The sequence below is a fragment of the Symsagittifera roscoffensis genome, chromosome 3, assembly GCF_963678635.1.
Source record: "Symsagittifera roscoffensis chromosome 3, txSymRosc1.1, whole genome shotgun sequence".
NCBI classification, from domain to species: domain Eukaryota; kingdom Metazoa; phylum Xenacoelomorpha; order Acoela; family Convolutidae; genus Symsagittifera; species Symsagittifera roscoffensis.
Window position 1 is genome coordinate 48971897 of NC_087064.1, and position 19798 is coordinate 48991694.

General features: G+C 43.4%; 2 protein-coding genes across 2 annotated transcripts in view; both read right to left on the reverse strand.

Moving 5' to 3' along the window:
• The window catches only part of LOC134842508 (translation initiation factor eIF2B subunit delta-like), a 55535-nt gene that overhangs the window by 30843 nt on the left and 4894 nt on the right, over window positions 1–19798 (reverse strand). The window lies entirely within an intron of this gene.
• Window positions 834–8024, reverse strand: LOC134842467 (stromal membrane-associated protein 1-like). Its single transcript, XM_063858819.1, has 5 exons — window positions 7845–8024; window positions 7508–7740; window positions 6951–7432; window positions 2894–3167; window positions 834–2517 (listed from the first exon to the last, which is right to left on the reverse strand). The coding sequence occupies exons 1-5, from the start codon at window positions 8017–8019 to the stop codon at window positions 1978–1980; spliced, it is 1704 nt and encodes a 567-aa protein (XP_063714889.1). The 5' UTR covers window positions 8020–8024; the 3' UTR covers window positions 834–1977.

Sequence of the window (19798 nt, forward strand, 5' to 3'; positions counted from 1 at the left end):
TTTTTTCAATTAATCAAGAATTACACTGAAACTACTTCATTAATTGATAGAAAAATTATAAAACAGGAACCCTCTTACGCAGCTCAACAAAGTTTAAGAAGGGTTAAATCTCCAAAAACCAGTAAAAGAGAAAAAAATTTCACTTGATAATCAATAAATATGATTTTTACTATATAAAACCCAGAATCTCTAATTAAAAATAAATTTTAAACAATTTGCGCAAATTTTTGGAGGTTTAACCCTTCTTAAACTTTGTTGAGCTGCGTAAGAGCCTTCCTGTGATATAAATTTCTTATCAATTAACAAAAGTTTCAGCGTAATTCTTGATTAATTGAAAAAAGCGAAAATGACCCATTTTGGGGTAAAATTTTTGTTGAGAATTTCGGAGAAAAAATGGCACCATATTATTTCTGATGAAATTCTAAGCAACTTTTGTTCTCTTCACTTTTTGTCTAATCTTAACCCAATTTGAGAAAAACGCGTTTGAAAATTCAAGTCTTGTTCGTTTTGTCCGGATAATTTAAATCAGCACTGTATAAAACATACGCTAAACGAAGATAAACAAATGCGCAGTTGAGAACATGTAAGACAATCTGCGGTAAAGTCGCTTAAAAAATCGTTTTCTTTTTAAACTTTTACGTATCAAACGCGGAAAAAAGTACACCCATTTCGAAAACACATGACATTAAATACGTTTCAACTACCCATAAAATCAATTTTGGAACTTTTTTTAATTAAAAAAAAGTACTGAAAAAAATCCTATCTCAATTCTCCGAAGAAGAAAAGTTGTCAAAGCCTATCGTCCAGAGTTTGATGAATCGGAAGAAAACAAGAAACTGAAAATCTTAAATTAAATACTCATCTCGTAATTAGCAATCTTGAATTCATCAGAGCAAATATTATTCATTGCCGTTCACATTTCGCGAATAGTAGTAGCGACGGTTTAATGGGTAAATTCTCTTTAAGTTAAAAACGGAGATTAGTATTAAATAAAGGAACTCGTTACACCGAAGCGCACCACCTACAGCTGATCTTAAATCGAGAATCATATCCAAACAACATACATTTGAACCTTGCTGACATCAACCAATTTGAAATGCTAAAAATGATAGGGTAATGGTCCATATCAGAACCTTTGAAAATCGGCAAGATTCGTATTTTTAATATACACATTCTAGCACTGGCTTATACTGATGATGATAAATATACACAGTTAAGAGCATTTTATGCATGATATTATAGCAATGTCATACAAATATGACGTAATTATTTGCAAGTACATATCAAAATTGGAGCTTCAATTAACATGGACGCATGATATGAATCTCGAGCAAAAAAATGAAGACGACGATTTCTTGTTATCTGTCAAATCCAAAATTGATGACATTTGAACCCCAGCACAGAACAATTTTTTAAACTCAATTCTGGTTACAAAAATGTGAATCGAATAATTCAAGTTTAATTAAATCTCATTAAGCGTTCTAACTCATTTTAGTGAAGGAATTTCAGGTAGATTCTACATGAGCGCATTAACTATAATTCTTCAAATTCAGTCCATAGTCCAGTTTTTTAGCAGACCAACCTTTTAGCAACAACATGGAAAGACGTTAAGCCTGGGGTTGAGCTTCTCTATTTAAGACAATTATCTCACGGTTTGTCAACAAAACAATCATTTTCAGAAAGAATTACCTTAAATACCGGCAGAAATTGTTTCACGCGAGCGATATGGGGCATATTTTCATGATGACGGGACCGGCCAATCGTCAGACATCCCTATTCGGTAAACTATTTTTGCACATAATCGATGACAAACTTGTCAGAAAATGAATTTCAGCCAAATTTAGGCGACGCGGAGCAAGCATTCGCTATTAACAAATGCCCCCGCTTGTAGTTAGATTTCTGACTTTTTAATTGTTTTGATTCAGCTAAAAAAAAAACAGTCTGCTAAAAAAATTAGAACCTTCAGTTCCGACCATTTCATTTCAACCAAAGCGACTGCTGTTGGTTTTGGGTTTGGTTGTACGCAAATGGTGCTGACTGATCATTATTATTACCACTCCATCCATTTGGCTGCTGTTGAGACCCTCTTGAGGCAAACGCTGAATTCGCGAACTGGTAATTTTGCTGCTGAAGTTGAGGAATGCTTCCTTGAGGCGGCGTCATGTTCAATTGCGAGGCTGTCGAATTGAACTGAGGAGTACTGAATGATTGGTGCAAAGTGTTACCCATTCCGATCGTATTTGAGTTATTGTAACTGTAATTGGAGGTCAACGGTTGAGCCCAGTTGATCTGAGAGAATTGTTGTGAACCATTGGGCTGGGCGGGGTTTGAGGTCGCAAATGGGTTTGCAGTACTCGTAGGTGCAAAACTGTTTCCACTCATGTTGTTCATGCCCACCATTGAGCTATGTTGGGTCTGTGTAGTCATATTGGGCACAGAGTTGAAGTTCAGGCTTCCGAACTGCGTGTTGAGACTGTTCTGCATGTACATGCCTGATGAAGCCGTGGTATTTTGCGTCTAAATAAAGAAGAAAATTAGGCATCTTTAATAGTATCCCAGTTCAAACAGAAACAAACAGTTGGAAAATTGTCAATGAACTCAAGGGCGCCGCAAAAAATGACTAAAAAACGTTTAAGGAAAAAAGTCCTTAAAAACTCAAAAAAATCAAGAATTTTTTCTGATTGGCAGTTTTTATGGAAACAACAAACCAATTAAAGAAACCTGGCTCAATAGGTATTTTTTTAAAATCTGGTGAGTAATCTTAAAAACAAAAGACACGTTTGAAATAAAGTCAATAGCTTTCTGGTCGATATAGAAAAACAAAGACCCGCGATTCAAAGTCCATGCTTTCGGTTATCACCACCTGAAAGCCAATGCAATGCGAACAACTCACACTATACGCAGCACCATTTGGATTGTGAATCGACTGTAGCTGGAATGGTGACATATTTGCAGCCACCGACTGTGCCTGGTTTTGCTGAAGAGGCGAATGATTGAATGCGTTCATTGACTGGCTGTTTATGGGCTGATTCCACTGATATGCAGGGGCTGCGAACTGGTTGTTCACATTTACAGCTCCACTGGTCGGCGCTGGGCTGAATGATGAAGCTGTATTCGATGCTCCATAAAGCGACATGATGTCTTGAGTTGTTTTCTTTCCGCCGGATCTATCATACAAAATGTTATTTTATTAACCCTTTTGACAATAATGAAACGAAAACGGCAAAAACATAGACAACAGATGGTGTATAAAGTTGTAATGATCAGAGGAATTTTAAAACTTCATTCGGAAATTTCACGAAAAAAATTATATCATCATATGCTTTTGATCATTTTTTTTTCGAAGTTGAATGTCTGAAAAACAGTAGTTTGTTTGTCCATCACTGATTTTGGCTTAAAAAATGGTTCGAAATTGAACTTAAACTCCAACGGCCATTTAAAAAAGCATTCAAATAGATTGAAAGTGTTTGATCTTAAATATTAAGCAACTCTTTCTGAATTATCTGTCTTTTCTCGTTGGATTCCGAGGATGATATTCGAGATGGTTTGCGATTCAAATCGGTTTCCGATGTCATATGAAAATAAGTTGCGAAAGAGGATGCAACTGCTCAAAAAAGTGTCTCCGCCAGTAAACAGACATAACGATGCCAATGGAGCTGAGGAACTGAAACTTTAAAATTTTGAGTTTAATTATGACGAGCTGAGCAAAACTCTCGTTAAACGTTTCTTTCACGAGTTGAACATTTCAAGCATATTTGATTGACCTTGTAAATCAGAGCAAAACGGGAATTTTCTCATTTGTTTTTTTATCTTTTTTTGGGCAGTCTAAATCAGTTTTTCTTAAGTTGATTTATGAATTTCCTCAGTACTTTTTTTCGTTTGTTGCTAAACTGACAGTGAGCTACGCCTATTTCAAATCAATGCTCGGTGAACGTACCGGAAGGTCTTCTGTCGGCCCTGCTTGTGATTACTCAAGCAGCTCTGACTGTTTTGTGATTACGCAAGCAATAAGTAAGTGCTGCGTGTGATTACTCAAGCAGCTCTGATTGTTTTGTGATTACGCAAGCAATAAGTAAGTACTGAGGAAATTCATAAATCAATTTTAAAGAAAAACTGATTTAGACTGCCCAAAAAAGAGAGAAAAAAAAACAAATGAGAAAATTCACGTTTTGCTCTGATTTACAAGGTCAATCAAATATGCTTGAAATGTTCAACTCTACAAATCCTACAAAACAAAAGATCGCTTTCGAAAAACCTTCACAAACTTGAAGTTTTGGTCGCTCAACTAAATCCAACGCCAACGGCGATATAGATAACAGAAACATGGTTGAAGGAAAATCAATTAACCAACTAATTTCAAATACTGGGCTATCAATCTTTAATTGACTGCAAGAAAAAAAAGAGGTAGTAGAGTAAGTAAATATAACAGAGAAAGTATCAAGTTTGAGAGAAAAGAAAAAAGATAACACAACCAAAGACTTAAATATAAACGAAATCAATGAGTATTTTTTCATATAGGAAAAACTATCGCTGAAAAAAAATTTCTGGCCAGGCGAAAGAATGCTTTGCACTCAATCAAACCTTATTTGAAACCAATAATCACAAAAAAAATAATTGAAAACTTGGAATCGAAATACAGCCTTCACCCATACGACATCAGCTACTTTGTTCTGTGAAAACTTCAGCCTGTACTTTTGGAGCTGTTGACAGCGCTTTTTCGAAAACGTTTTTCTTGCCAGATTTTTACGGAAATCCTAAAAATTGTTGAAAAAATTCCCATAGACGAAGACGGTAACAGAAAAGATCATTTTAATTTTGGACTAACTTTTTTATTACGTAACTTCGGCAAATTTTTTGAGAAGCTTATTTTCATTAGGTTCAATGATTTTTTGACAAAAGTAAATGTTCAATCAAAATCAATTTGGATTTAGATCAAAACGGGGCACTATGGTAAAGCTGATTGAGGAAGTTATATTTCACTGGAATGATCAAAACATCATAACCCAATGCAAATTCATAGACCTGAAAAAAGATTTTGACAACGTCGATCATAGTATTCTGCTGGATAAATGGGATTCATATGGACATAGGGGACCTATTTTTAATTTATTAAAATCGTATTTAGCAAACAGAAAACAATGTGGCATCTGGGAACAAAAAAAGTTGAAGGAATAAAGTTTGGTATCCTACGGGGATCACTATTGGGCCCACTTGTATTCATCTTATAGCTGAATGATATAGAGAAAATCAAGACCCCTCAACAAATTAGTAACATGTTACTCTATGCGGATGATGCAGTCAAAACAACAACCTCTTCATTAGGAAGTATAAAAGGAGATCACCAAGAAGTTTTGAACAAAACTAATGTTTGGTTAGAAAGCACTAAATTAACACTTAACACAGAAAAAACCAAAACTATTTGAACATCTCGGAATTACTTTAGATAAAAATTTCACGTTCGAAAACCACATAACTTCTTTGAAAAATAAAATAAGCCAGCAATGTGGGCTTTTTTACGGATTGAGAAAAATTTTGACAGAAAAAAAAAATAGCTTCTTTTGGCCTATACAACCTTTGTTCAGCCAATTTCACAATATGGAAACCCAGTTTAGGCATCACCTGATAGAATCAAATTGGAACACCTAGACATGCATTTCGACAATTCATGCTCGATTTTATTTTTGCAGCATCATTTGCTCAATTTAGCTGGGTAATTTTGTAATGATTTTCAAGTACTTTAAAAAGATTGCAGAAAAGACTGAGTGGTTGGTAGTTTGATATTATATTCTTTTTATCATCTTTGAAGATGGGAATGACAGCGCTTAATTTCCAATTGTCGTGAATGTGGCCCTGCTGGCAAGGGCAGTGAGAAGAAAACAAAGAGATTTAGTCGTGCTTTCAGCTAGCTATTTTAGATTCAAGTTTCCAATTCCGTCCGGGCCTCGTGATTTAAGAAGATTTTAGTAGCTTAGGATTTCAATGAATCGGTTCTACTTGGAGACTCGATTTCATGAAAGAATACTGATGATTCGAGTCATTAAAGGCACTTTGAAACTATCAGTTGAAGAGGTTAGATTTGTGGGCGTCGTTATCGGCGTTGTTTCTCCTCAAAACACTTTTGGTGGTGTAGTTGCTGCTTTTTTGATGCTTTTAAAATATTTTGACATGAGGGTTCCAAAAAAAAACAGATTTAAAAAAAAAACAGATTTCATCGGAACCAGTTTTAAAGAAGATGATCAAGATTGCTGAAGCAAAATAGCTGCAGTGGTGCTCATTTATGAAAAGGTTCAAATCTTTTCAATCACAGGTTCGAAGAGAAAACTTGCTAAAGTCGAAGAAATCCTGATGACTTTCTCTCTGGATGGTGCGATCTTCAAACAGAATCAGGCTCAAATTTGTGTTGAAAGGTTCATGGTCTGAGAGATGCCTGCTGTCAAGAGAGGATGAGGATTTCATTTTAAGGTCGACGCGACAAAATAGATCCTTAAAAACAAACACCGTTTCATGATAATCCCAGGCGCTATCGTGTGTCCTAACACAGAGGCGAAGCTACACTTCGCAAACAAAAGTAAAAATTGACAAGAGCTATAGAATAGCAAGAGCTTCCGGCTCAGAAAAAGAATTTGTCGCCCCAGAATTCAAATCGCGACTTGCAGAGCTAGAGTCCAATGTCTTTACAACTACTGGAGCTTGCCATACTGCTCGTACTATCACTACATTAAAAAGCCTAAAAAATGTTCTAACGGTAGTTTACACAGAAGAAATTTATCATACTTGGTTCACGCTCACTGAAACATCAAGCCTAATTGTAAGGGTCAATGTGCAACATGTTTTACCAGCATGTTTTCGCTCAATATTGCAAGCGAAAACAAAAAAACGAGCGCGAGAACCCATATAATCACCTGTTGCATGAAATAAATTTTGATAATGACAAAGCACATAAAAATTACTTATCGGTCGCAGAAGATGAGCTCCCAAATGACGAGTTTCCAAATAAGTCACCACCATTGCCTCCAAACAATTCTGCTCCCGATATTCCACCAGCTTCTGAAGGCGCTGGATTCGACTCAAAAATCAGGCCGGCTAAGTCTGGGTTCCCAGCACTGGCAACTTCGGACTTGTTTTCTGCTGCTGGAAATTGAGGTTGCGTTGAGTTTGCTTTAACAACTGTCTCCTGAGAGATTTGTGAACTACTACTCGCTTGTTGTGAACCTGAGATCGGCGGGGACGATCCAAAATTCAGAAGTTCATCGACATTCTGTTTCGGTTTTGATGGAGTAGAATAAGTACCCGATTTAGTTTCTGCTTTTGCCGCTTCCTGAGAAGAAACGGATTTATTGTTAGATGGCGGTGCAGCTATCTGACCTGATCCCTTGGTAGCGGATTTCGGTCGCGATCCATTTATTCTTGCCAAATACTTTTCAATGTCGATCTATGAAAAAAAAAGATTTACTAGAATACAAGGCTTGTATTTGAACTCAAATTGTCGAGGTGTTTTGACCCTTACCTTTTCAAAATTGGTTTCTCTCAAACGCTGGCTATCGGCGTACATTTTCTTGTCATATTTATTTCTGATAAATTGTTCAAGAGCGTAATCTTCTTGGGGTCTTCGATGACCAGGGGGCAGCTGGGCCTCATAGATTTCCCGCGCTTTTTTGTTACCCATTCTTAAAACAGATTCGATTTGTTCCGCGGTCCAGCTGTCCAGATTTACACTTTTTACTTTTGATATGTGAACACCTAAACAAATAGAGTAGCTTAAAAATCTTCCCTTTAAAAAGGTTTAAAAAAATTCATTATTTCGACTCTTTATCTAGTGGTTTTCTAATTTCAAACCTGCTCACCTAAACTCCGATGAATACCGGAACATCTGATGCAAACGAACAATCCTAGGTTCCATGACGCCCATCTAGGTCCCTTTGCGTCACAATCGCAGCAGTATTTATTTTCGTCTATCGTATTCAATAGATGTAGTAAAATCTTTTGATGGTTCGCCGCAGTGCTTGCCCCTTTCGACATTGGCGTTACCTGAAACATGTTGACCAAATTCAATCAATGATGCATAAATATTTTTGGTTTAGTTAAATCTTGAATAACAAGAGACAATTGCCTAAGCAGGTTGACAATAGCATGTTCTCCAAATCAGTATATTTCAGATTCCTTGAACAGGTTTAGTAGTTTATTAAATTACAGAAAAAGGTTTACTAATTTACAAAAGGGCCCCTTTTGTAATTTAGTTTTTTTTTTAAAAAACTTATAAGTAGTAGTAGTAATTGAGGCTTCTGAGGCTTGGTCCTCAGGGGTCGTAAGACCCGTTATTGTTGTTACCCATCAAGTTAGTTTTCTCATATATAAATGAAGTTTAATCAAGTTTTTTCCGGTTATTGCAGTGAGAATATTTGGAGATGATTCTGTAAGTGCACTTATTTCCATACATGAATTTAATGACGAAATAATTCCATGTGACATTCGACCAGAATGGTCAAAATTCAATTTCGCACTCGAATTTTTATTGGGTCATCCTGAAGACGACATTGTTGGGTGCACCAATTGGACAGAAATCTGAGATCAGTGCGGTCGAGGCAAACCTGGGCGATCTGAAAAGAACGTGCCATCGATTGGAAAAACTTCCCGCGCACGTCGCCTTTTTCCTGCTCTACATGTTTCGCACAGCGCCAGTGGACAGAAAATTATATGAGTTAACCAAATTCGACACAGAAATCAGACAAACTTTGGAGAGAATAATCAATATCGAGATGAATGACCCCAGGTGGGAGCTTCTGAGCTTGCCATGTAAACTTGGCGGTGTTGGCATTCTACAAGCCCCTTTGTGGATCCCTTGACCTTTGCGACCAAATCCACAGAATGTAACATTCGTCTACTGCAGTCACACATGAGGCTTAAGAAAAATAGGCCCTATAACCATTGGCTCAAGAGTCAGGGACACTATCTCTTGTGTTTTTGTACCTCAAATCAGTCGGAGCCAATTCGGTTCGCTTGTGACATGAGACTACGACCCGTTACAGCTTAAAGGCTACTACTAAAATATCCCCCCACTCTAGAATTAGAAACGTCCCCATACTTAGGTCTCTAGATACCCAAAATACATGAACGCCGTTAAAAACCGGGTTGGAACAATCCGTTAAGTTACTTTTTATTAGACAGTGGAACTTTGATCCATTTCAGATGGATCAACCTAAAACTCGCCTTACCTCAACATAACAATTATAAAACACACTGTAGGAATTTAAATTAAGTACTCACATTGTAGCACGCTCAAGAACCAGGAAGTAAATAAGTCGGTAAGCAACTCAAGAATTAATAAAGTAACTAAAATGAGTTTTAATGTTTATCAGTTTTAATAATAAGAACAAGTTTTTTCTCTAGACTGTAAGTTCTCGTGAACCATTGGGACACTCTAGCTGTCCACCTTTCCACCGAAGGTTCACTCTGGTCCAGTTAATAATAGTACTCCAATCACAACAATCCAGTTCGTGGGAATGCTCTCGTCTCTGTTTTAGATGGGACAGCTCTACTCTTGTTCTATTACGACAGAAATTGCGAATAGCAATTTCCCACCGTTTTATTTAGCAACTTTCCCGCGTTTGTTACTCGAATGTTCTGACTTCTCTTTTTCTGATTTTCAGTTATCGCGAGAAAATCGTGCATGACAGGTTCCATTCGAAATTTTGAAAAATTAAATTTCACTCCAAAATCAAGTGTTTTTTGCTTCTCTCAAGGTCAAACTTCCGAATATGACCGACTGGCACATACTCCCCGGACTCGAGATCGATGTCCTCATCGCGTGCTGTCTTCTGCCAGTGAGTCCCAGAAAACCGAGTGTTACTCAAGATACAGTGCCAGTGGTCATTTACAGAAGTTTGCAGCAGACTTAAGCTTATCTACACCCCAAAATTCACAGCCATGTAAAATTTTCACACTATCGCTAAACAGCAATCAAAATCTGCACACACCTGCACCCTTGAATTCTTGCTTTCCAAGCCAATCATTTAAAATTTCTTTTGTCCTATTCAATCAGGAAATTGTCATGCAGCATTTTGATTTACATAATAAATATAGTATATTAATAACAATATTTGCTTTGTTAAAACTTCTTTTTCGTGAATCCAAGTTTCACCCGGATCCACGCTCAAGCCCCCCTTTCCCTCTCAAGACTCAAGATCCATTCGAGCCACCTGCTCATCTCGCACTCTTCGCCTTGGAGGTACTGCACCCTGAAGTACTAGATACGGCAAACTGTCTCAACAGTTCCTCTTCATCATCGGAGCTAATCACAATCTCCTCCCAAGCCTTCAGCTGCTCGTAGGATCGCATCCATTCTCTTTGCTCTTGCAACCTCTTTGCTTGGTTGGGTAGTGCCTTCACCCTAGATTCTCGGTTCAAACAAAAGGAGTTGTGCAGGCTCAAGCTCACGTTCTTCGCCAGGTCCTCCTCTAGTATCGATTCCCTCGCCTTGGTATTGTCTCTAGACATCTTACCCACTCTCTTCCATCCTGTCGTGATTGCATTACGATGGGTTAACAGGGGTCTCTTGAAAGCTTCCGGCCCAATCTCGGCCTGGAACTGTCGATACTCCTTTTGATGTTTTCTCATGTGATCTTTCGTTGTCATGTACAACCAGGACGTCAGCGTCGCTCGAAACCATGGGAAGTACCTCAAACGGCTCCAGACATGTCTGACTTCCGTTGGTATGGCGAATACCTTGCACGCAGTCTCAAACAACTCGAGTCTCCTACTGTAGTCTATCGCGTGTATTGACTCTGCCGTTGGCGTCCCCGCTTCCCGATACTTCGTTATATTCTCTTCTATCCATCTCAGAGCCAAGATCGTACTCACTACCAAGATCGTCACCTTCTGTCGGTGATCCGGTAGTCCGATCGACCGGATTTCTTCCATATCCCACACCAGGCAAAGGTTCTTGTGATCTGGATACCACACCGTTTGCGCTAAACAGTGGCATGGGCATTCTCCATGGGTGATTTCAATGCTCCTGAGGTTACGCTCCCCCGAGGCTTCCAAGAGAGGCTCAAGCTCCATCATTTTCTCATGCATCGTGTCGTTATCTTCCAGGTTTGGAGCACTTCCCACAGGTTTTCCGATCACGTTTTGTCTCTCGTGATCGCTTGTGTTCTCTCTCTCCAACTTCAAAAGTTCTTCTCCCCAGATTTCACTCAAGTCATCTCTCAATTCTTTTGGTACTGTCCCCCTGATTTTTCTCAATAACTTGTGCGAGTGATGCGATATCCGAGCCAACCTCACGCACTTGGGCACTGAGAAGGCCTTGTCCACCAGTACTCTCTGGCTGGATGCTTCCACCATCACCATGTGCAGTGGGTAGTGACTTCCGCACAAGTTGGCCATCATTGACCCTATCAGCGATTTCGCGTTCAATGGCAAGCCATAAGCTTCGCTCATGGGAAATCCCATTTCCGCCTCGAGACCAACCTTCCAGCTCCGGATGTGTTTTTGAGTCACCTGCAACACCCCGGGCCATGATTCTACGCTCAACGCCGTCACTAAATGATGTTCAGATTCTAGTCTTTCCAGTGACTGCAGACTACACATTCTCGAGAAGAATCCGAGAGCTGTCGCTATATTCACCGTGGTTCTCGCGTAACACTCCGCTACTATTTGCACTTCACTTTTCTCCCTTTCTGTTGTCTTCGAACCAAGTGACCAGGTCTTCTTTTTGAAATGACAGTATTCTAACGCATGACCGTCCATCGCAGGTGTGCTCTCCGTTTCCACACGTCGAATCCAGACAGCTACCCGGCTCCAATTTCTTTGCTGACCCGGGATTACTAGTCTTTTCGCCTGGCTCTTGCATCTGAGGTGAAATTAGCTTATGCAGCACACTCAACTTTGCCAGATCTTCATCTTCCGTTGGTGCTAACCTCACTCGCTCGGCGGTTTCCTCGATCAGACTCGCGTGGGGATGTGGACACCAGGAGGGTCTTAATAGTTTCCATACCACTCCCAAGTTCGTGGTTAACAAGCCATTTCCATCGCCCATGTTCACTTCAACTCTCTTGTCTGAACGTGGTATGCTCACCACCTCTGGTGTTTTCTCAAGAATCAGGCCCAGGCTCGGCCCCTCTTTTTCCACCGCGTCTATTTCCATTATTCTTTCTGTCCAAAACTTCAGTAGCTCCGCTACCTCATGGTTCCTGTGGGCGCCTCCAGCTTCCGAGTCTAAGAAGGGGTTGAAGGCCATTCCCATCACTCCAGACACATATTGGTATCCCCCCTTCTCGCTGATTCTCGAGTACTGCTCTGACGAGGCCAGGTTACGGTGAACATCATGCTCTTCTTCGAACTTCTTATTATAAAACCTCCGTACCTCGTCTAGCTTTCTGTGGTTCTCTAGGGATAGTCTGGAACCATCTTCCTTTTCTATCCCTGTACTCTGATACACGTTCAAGATGATCGTTGAGACTCTTTTTTCCATGGTTTTACTTCCGCTTGCTCTCTGGCGGCATGCCAAGATGGTACTATCAGACATCATTGACATTATCCATCTCAAGAAACATGTGGCATCCTTCCTCCTAGCCAGGCTCAAGCCTGAATTGTCCCTGGCCACGTGTTGCATCAATGCTTGATACACATCTAGCTTCTTGCTTCCCAACTTCAGCCTGTCATACGAGGTCAATGTCTCCAACTCTATTCCCACCAGACTCCAGGTGAACATTAATTGTCCTGCAGTTCTAACGAAGGGATTCGCCATTAATGGCGGTGCTGATGAGGGTGTCCTCATTGCTTCTTCAAAATGATCCTTCAACAAACTCTGCCAGGACCTCTTCAGATGACTTGCCATTTCTATTCTATTAACCTCGGCCTTTTGCTGGGTGGCCCAATTACGTCGCTTGCGAGCTACTCCACTGTCCAACTTCTTCCAGCAGTCCTCCATTTCTTTCAATGTTTCAAGGGCCACCCACCACGTCCGGGAGGTGTTCCTCGTCTTGTTCCTTTCCAATGGATCACTTGTCACTCGCTTGCCCGTGGCCTGGTGTGCCTTCGAGATCCATTCTTTGCCGACATCTACTTCCCATGTCTGTCCGTTCGTTGAACCTCTCTTCACGTTTATCTTCTGAGGCTTGAAGTCTTCCTCCGATGTCGAACTGGTGGAAACCTCTATTTCCCTCTCTACTTCAAGTGGTCTTCTGAGCTCCGAGCTGCTCTTGTATGCCGCCGTCTTGCATCTAGCCAAAACCATGGGCGCCGTCTCTCTCAAGTTTCCTTCCGAAACAGCATCCACTGAAGGACTACCCAATCCTTCCACTTCTCTCTTCCTCTTGCGAGTCTTCACATCTCTACTTGAGGGTGTTGTGGCTACCATCACTGATTCGACCTCTCCATCCACTCCTTCCAACTCTTGCCTCCCCCCTGCTCGAGCCTTAAGGATATTAGTACTTTTAATCATATTACTAGTCCCAACCTTATCAACCATTTTATCTACAGTTTTTTGTCTCCGAGTAGAGCTGTCCTCACATTTTTCTTCTCTAGTCTTCGATCGTGAATTCCTCAGCTCTACCAGCTTGCTCAGTAGCTCTTTTCTCGCCTTCTCATCCAGGCCCGTTCCTATCAGAAGCGGTTCTCCAAATCTTACGACTGTGTCCCACAGTTCCTCCTTGAATTTGTCCAGCGTCGTCTCGCTGCCCACTTCTTGATTGAATTCTTCCAAGAACTCCTGCCAAGCATCGTCCTTCAGTGATCCCAGGAATATGTCCCTGTTCCCTTCGAAAGTGTTCTTTTCCCTTTCCTCCGAGCTCAAGAGTATCATCCCCATATTGAAGGTCTCACTTGCCAATGGCAATTCCAGATCCTTCCGGGGAGACGGAATCAGGGGTGGTGTGGCAGTATCTGCACAATTCTCCTCGCTCAAGTCTTTCAACAGCTCTTGAGTGGTGAGCTCCTCCCCTGATGGCCCTGGTTCAGGCGTATTCCCCACTTCCATGTCTTCACCGGCTTCACTGAGAGTTTCATCCATACTCTCTTCTTCTGACTCATGTCTCCTTCTCTCGAGAATTTTCTTAAATCGGTCCTCGACGGGTCCGCTCCTCTTGTCTCCAGGTGTGTCCACGGACAGTGGTGATGGTGTCGTAGGATCCAGCTTTTTGTATTCCGTCAGTGCTACATGCAGTTGACCTGCTGCATCTAGTTCTGTTCCTTCCTGTCTTATTTCCACCTGTTCCAAGCCATAGGGCGCCTTATATTTTCTCGTGGCAAATTTCATGTCGTCCACCAGTGCGACGTGCCCCTCCATCACGATCATCCTGCCATCATCCCATATGGGTAACATGTTCTCAAGTCCCTCCTTCTCTAGAGTTCTCAAGACCTTCCGCACCTCATACCCTGGGGGCTGCGAACCTCTACTCTTTTTCGTTTGCGTCGTCCACGAATTTACCTTCATCTCGCTGGTATGGAAGTAGACCGCCGCCGTGTAGCCAATGAACAGGGGGTCCCAGCCATCAGTGAAATCCTTCTGCATTTCCTCCGTCGTCATCCTCGCCATTATGGAGGGAACTACCAAGGGACTATTCATTCCTAAGGTCATCCTCCTGACTATTGGGAACTCAGGCATGGTGGCTGGGAGGATTTCTTTCTCCATTATGGTCTCCAGCTCCCTCTTCACCAGTGCGAAGCACTCCTTCCAGGCAGGAATTCTCAAGATTTCTCGTCCGTCCGCCGTCAATGGGTTCAAGTTCCAGAATTTGGGATACATTTCGATGGGACCCTCTCGCTTGCCTCCCATTCTACATTGCATTTGCCCCCTGAAGTTGTACACTATTAGCTCGGCATCTTTCACCTTTCCAAAGAGTACCGTGTTGCTCATTCGCCCTCTGAGCACTTCCTGCTGACACCAATTTAACGCCGTCCCATCCAGTATACTGATAAGGCTCAAGTGCGTTACAGAGTGACGATACGTTGTCACCAGGGGGTCTGGGAACGCGTACGTCACTGCTGGACCATAAATACAGGTCACCACCTCCTCTAGGCCCCGGATTATCCCCATTGGGTCCGACCTCATTGCCAGGCATAGGTCCGTCAGCAGAGGCATCCCTCTGTTCGTCTTCTTCCATTCTTCTCTCGAAGTTGGATTCTCATCTTCACCCGTCATGTGCCGATTTTGCATCATGAGGTATTGTACTAGCAACGTCTTCAACCCTGCGGCACACTTGTAGGAGCTGGTTTCAATGCTCGTGTGGACTCTCCCCATAGACAGAGGCTCTCCATATTCCATTAATCGATGAAACGACACCAATTCCCCATGGGTCAAGAGTACTAGTGCCAGGTACCCATCAACTCGAAGTGTCTCCACTCCCCGACTAAACATGTATGCTGGGCCCATGTTGAACAAGTATCTGGGGTAGACCAAATACAGGGCCAAGAGCAGGCTGATGGGCATGCCCAGTATCTCCTGCACGAAGGCTCCAAAGATAGTCGCCGTGGTACCGATTATTCCTGCCAAGAATTCCTTCTCCCAGCAAGGACTCAAGAACTTGAGAATCTCGTAATCCCTCCTAGTCTTCAATTCGCCTTTGGCGTGCTCTCTCCAGAACCCTCCAATCGTCACTTCATTGGCGGCCGAGACAAATCTAGCCACCGTCATGTCTCTTTTTTCGGCCAGCTCCAGTTGTTTCTCCAGAAAACTCCAGACTTGTTTCACGAGGGGTGGTGCTTCCTCCCTTGTCTTATTCGTGGCGTTCTCCAGCCTTGGTGTCAAAAATGGCCACCAGCCATTCTCTTGAGTCAAACGATATTTCATCGATTCTAATTGCTTTTCCGTCTCGGCCACATTTCTTCTCTCGTTACTGGGACCTCTAGACCTGCTGGTGGAGTTTGTGATCTTCACATCCATACTCCGAAACCACAAGCTGGCCGTTAATTTGCTTATCGCCGGGTGATCGTCCCCGATGACTGGGCTGAACTTGAGTTGCCTGGCAAAGTTCGATATCTCTAGCAAGAGCACCTCGTCTAATACGATCAGGATGTCGGCTAGTCCATAAAAGCCCCTCAGTGCATGAGATATGTCCGCCCATGCCGCCGCCAATTCTGACTTGCGAAGCCTCAGGTTCGATGGCTCCAACTCCCGATTGGGAGCTGCCATTAGAATCCGCCATTCATTCCCTTCTGCTATCAGGATCAAGACCGCGTACACGAACTGTAGGGCGGGTGGCATATTCGCGTATCCAGGGGATGTGGTAAACACCACCTTCGTCTTGGACCCGAATCTCGAGACAACATTCTCTTGCACTTCATTCATCGCCGCAAACAACGCTTGAATGGCTTCCCATATCTTCCTCGATGTCGGAATTTCATCGCCCTTTAGTTGCTCAAGAAGTCCCATCGCGTGCAGGTGATCATTCATTCCTGCAAACAACAGCAGCTCAGGTTCACAGGGCATCTCCGACTTTATTGCCACCACCAGAGTTAACATCTGATTTAATTCAGCTCCTGGCAAAGAGTATATCAAAGTCTCCGGCCAGAACAACTTGGGAGACGTTCCTTCGAAGTCTGATCCCGCCACAATGACTACTCTCGCAGCAGCTGGATCTGCTCTATCATAAACTGCCAGGGTTTTGGCCAGCTGGGTACTCCCACAGGGCCTCCCGTACCTGGGATCTTCCGCCAATTTCGAGCCTTCGTAAGCGGCATCTGGCAATCCCGTTCCTCCCGGATTGAGTAGCTTGTCTACCACCTTCAACTGTGCCGGGGTTGCCAACCTGATCCTGGCGATGCTAGTTCGGTGCTTGGGAGGTTCTGCTATAAGTCCAGGACTCCCCAGCAGCTTGAGAGGTCTGTAGTTAATGGGTCCCATGATCGCTTTTGTGGGAATTCCAGTCAGGTCTGTGGTCTCCATCAACTTCGCTCTCGAGAAGTGCGCCTCATGAGCTTTCAACCAGTCCACGCAATGATGCCTATTCAAATCCTCGTGTGACACTCGTTCGATCCCCAGGGTTTCCGCCAATTCTTGCCTGCATTCCAAACTCTCTAGATCCAGTTCTTTCACCTTCTCAGGATATCTCAAGCGAGCGGTCTCCATAGACTTATTTTCCCGTTTGCTCTCTGCCACTACCACTGAGGATATCGCCGAGCTTGGAGGTGTTGATGACGTCACCTCCTCAGACTCCATTGGCGTGGCACTCTGCAATCTGGTCTGGCTGCTCCTTGAACTGTCTCTAGTGTCAACTCTCGGTCCCAAGCGACCAGACAAGGCCCTTGAGGCAAGGAATGGTGGGTTCGGAGGTGGTCCTAATGTGAATTGGGCTGTCTCTAGCAGATCCGCCTCCAGCGCATTTATGTGTTCTTGGAAGACGTCGTTTAGCCACTCTGCTCCCCTCGGTCTATCAAAATGGATTCCATCACTGGAGGTGTCTTCAGGGAATCCCTCTTTCTCCATGCGCTCTGCCACGTCCAACAGTCTGACAGGGAGCACACTCTTCCGGTGGATGTCTCTTATCACCTTGTTTAGGTTCCGCACCTTCTCGTTCATCTCCAAGGCGTGCTGATCAAACATCATGTTGTAGGGGACAGTACATATCGTCAACAGGATGGGGTCCATCTGAATCCTCAGTTCCTCAAGAAGGCAGCTCACCTTATCGTGCAGCCTTGTTATTTTCCTCGCTTCACCCCTTGATACATCGTTGGTCCCGACCATCAGGGTCACCGTGTATACTTTGGTCATCCCCAGCATGTCAAGCGTTGCCAACATCTGTGGCGTGGCAGCTCCAGCGAAACTCAAGATTCCCGTCTGCCAGTGCGATCGGATCCGGGTCAACACCCGCACCAGGCTGTCCCCTACGATTAGATGAACCGCACCTTCTGGTACCCGGGGTGGCGCCAAGTACTGCACCCAGGCCGCATCATGAAAGCAGTCTCTCCTAGCTTTCTGCTCCGTACTCCAGTCCAGCCGATTGTGCCTGTGGTACCTCCCCTCTGTATTCTTCTTATAACTCAAGATCACGACACTCCTAACCGGCTGTTCCCTCCACGTCGGGGGAAGCTCCGGTCTTGCCGAACTCTCACGACTCTTTTGTCGCAATCTCTCGCCCAGTTCTCTCAGACGCGATGAGCCGCCGCTCACCTGACTGTCACTCGAGGTCGAGGTTGGGGTATATCCCGGCAGCTCCACATCCATCAGTGGGCGTATGGGTTGCGTCTCTAGGCTACGCAAGGAAGACGTTGCGTCATTCGGTATCCAAACTTCCAACCCTTCACTCATGTGTTCTCGGGCCTCGCGGTCAAGGTTGAACCGTGCTCTTGCTCTGGGGGCTTCATCCACCTCCATACGTGACTCTGGCCTCGAGCTGGTGACCACTCGCTCCTTCGGCCTGGCTCCCTTCTGTGCATCAAGCTCGCGTTGTCGTTGTTCTATTCTGTCCAATTCCGACCTCAGTTGATCACGATTTGCGGCGTTCTCCCGCACCCTTAACTCCTGTTGATGTTCAGCTTTTTGTATCTCAAGCAACCTCAGAGCCTGGTCTCGCTCGTTGACCGCCTGGTCCCTTTCCAGCTGAACCTTCTCCCGATCCAGCTTTGCCTGATCCCGATCGAGGTTCGCCTTATTCCTTTCCTTCTGCGTTTTCTCGAGCTCTTTCTTTAGAACACCTAGATCCGGATATGCCTCGGTCGTCTGTTGCGTTCGTGACATCGATGGCACCCTACTCGAGCTCTGGCTTGTGGATCTTACTGTTGGCCTAGTCGGTAGTGGGAATTCCCCTGCGCCATATTCGGTATTGTTATTCAGGCCAGGATTCCTTGCCAAGTCAAAACCCCTTACTCCTCCATCCACATTCCAAGACAACCATCTGGTCTGTTCTTGGTTCGATATTCCCTCGGTGGTGTAGCCGATCATCAAGACAGCCTCCGTTGCAGACTCCCTGCACTCACCCTGGTCCTCCAACTGGAGGATGGCATTCAGCATCACCGCCATTCTCTCGTCTATTTGGGTGTAGTCCAAGTCCCTCAGGCGTCTGTACAGCTCATCAAGAGTGGGCTTCTTCAGGGCCGCGGGCACGGATTTCCATAATCGGTCTGCCATTCTTCGTGACTTCGGTATGTATACAGGTATGTGTTAACCAGCTCAAGAATTACCTTACCAGCTCAAGAATTACCTTACCGACTCAAGTATTACCCAACTCAAGAATTCTCTCGAAATGTTCCCTTGCAAATACTTGCTGTAAGTGCCGATTATCGCGAGTTCAATCAAAGTTTCTCTCTCTGTTTCTCGCTTGAGTATAGTTGGATTTTCAACTTTGTTTTTCAAACTTGATCTGAAAACAGAAAGCATATTGAAACTTGACATGTCATGTTCCCAACCTAGAGACCCCCCTTTTACCAGTATGGTTAAAATCTTATCATTTTCATATCACTTAAAACAATTCAATTGGAATTCCCTTAAAAGCATGCAGATTCATTTTATGTTTTAGCACCATTAACTCGTTTTAAAATTTAATTGTCATGCCAATCATATCTTTAAGATCCCTTTACCTGCGCCGCACCCCAGTACCTAACTCAAGACTCCTCCCTCACACCCGACTCGATATCCCCATGTACCCGACTCAGGCGATGCTCAAGTAGTACTTCTTATGAAGATACACCATTATCTCAGTTTCTGCAAAGACCACATGTAGGATAGCGTACAATTCCCTCGGGCTCAGTTTGCCCCTGTTCGGGTCATACACCGGCATTGAGACTTCTGTTATCCCTCTTTCAATCATGAAGTCTCGTAATCTTGTTAGTGCCAATATCACGTGTTCGGGATCGATTGTGTTCC

What these genes read in the sequence shown, in the direction of transcription:
- LOC134842467 (XM_063858819.1), bottom strand. Translation starts at nt 8,019, where the DNA reads ATGTCGAAAGGGGCAAGCACTGCGGCGAACCATCAAAAGATTTTACTA. An exon ending in CGGTATTCATCGGAGTTTAG is followed by an intron (nt 7,741 to 7,844) that starts GTGAGCAGGTTT and finishes CTATTTGTTTAG; the next exon opens with GTGTTCACATATCAAAAGTA. An exon ending in TCATCTTCTGCGACCGATAA is followed by an intron (nt 3,168 to 6,950) that starts GTAATTTTTATG and finishes TTTGTATGATAG; the next exon opens with ATCCGGCGGAAAGAAAACAA.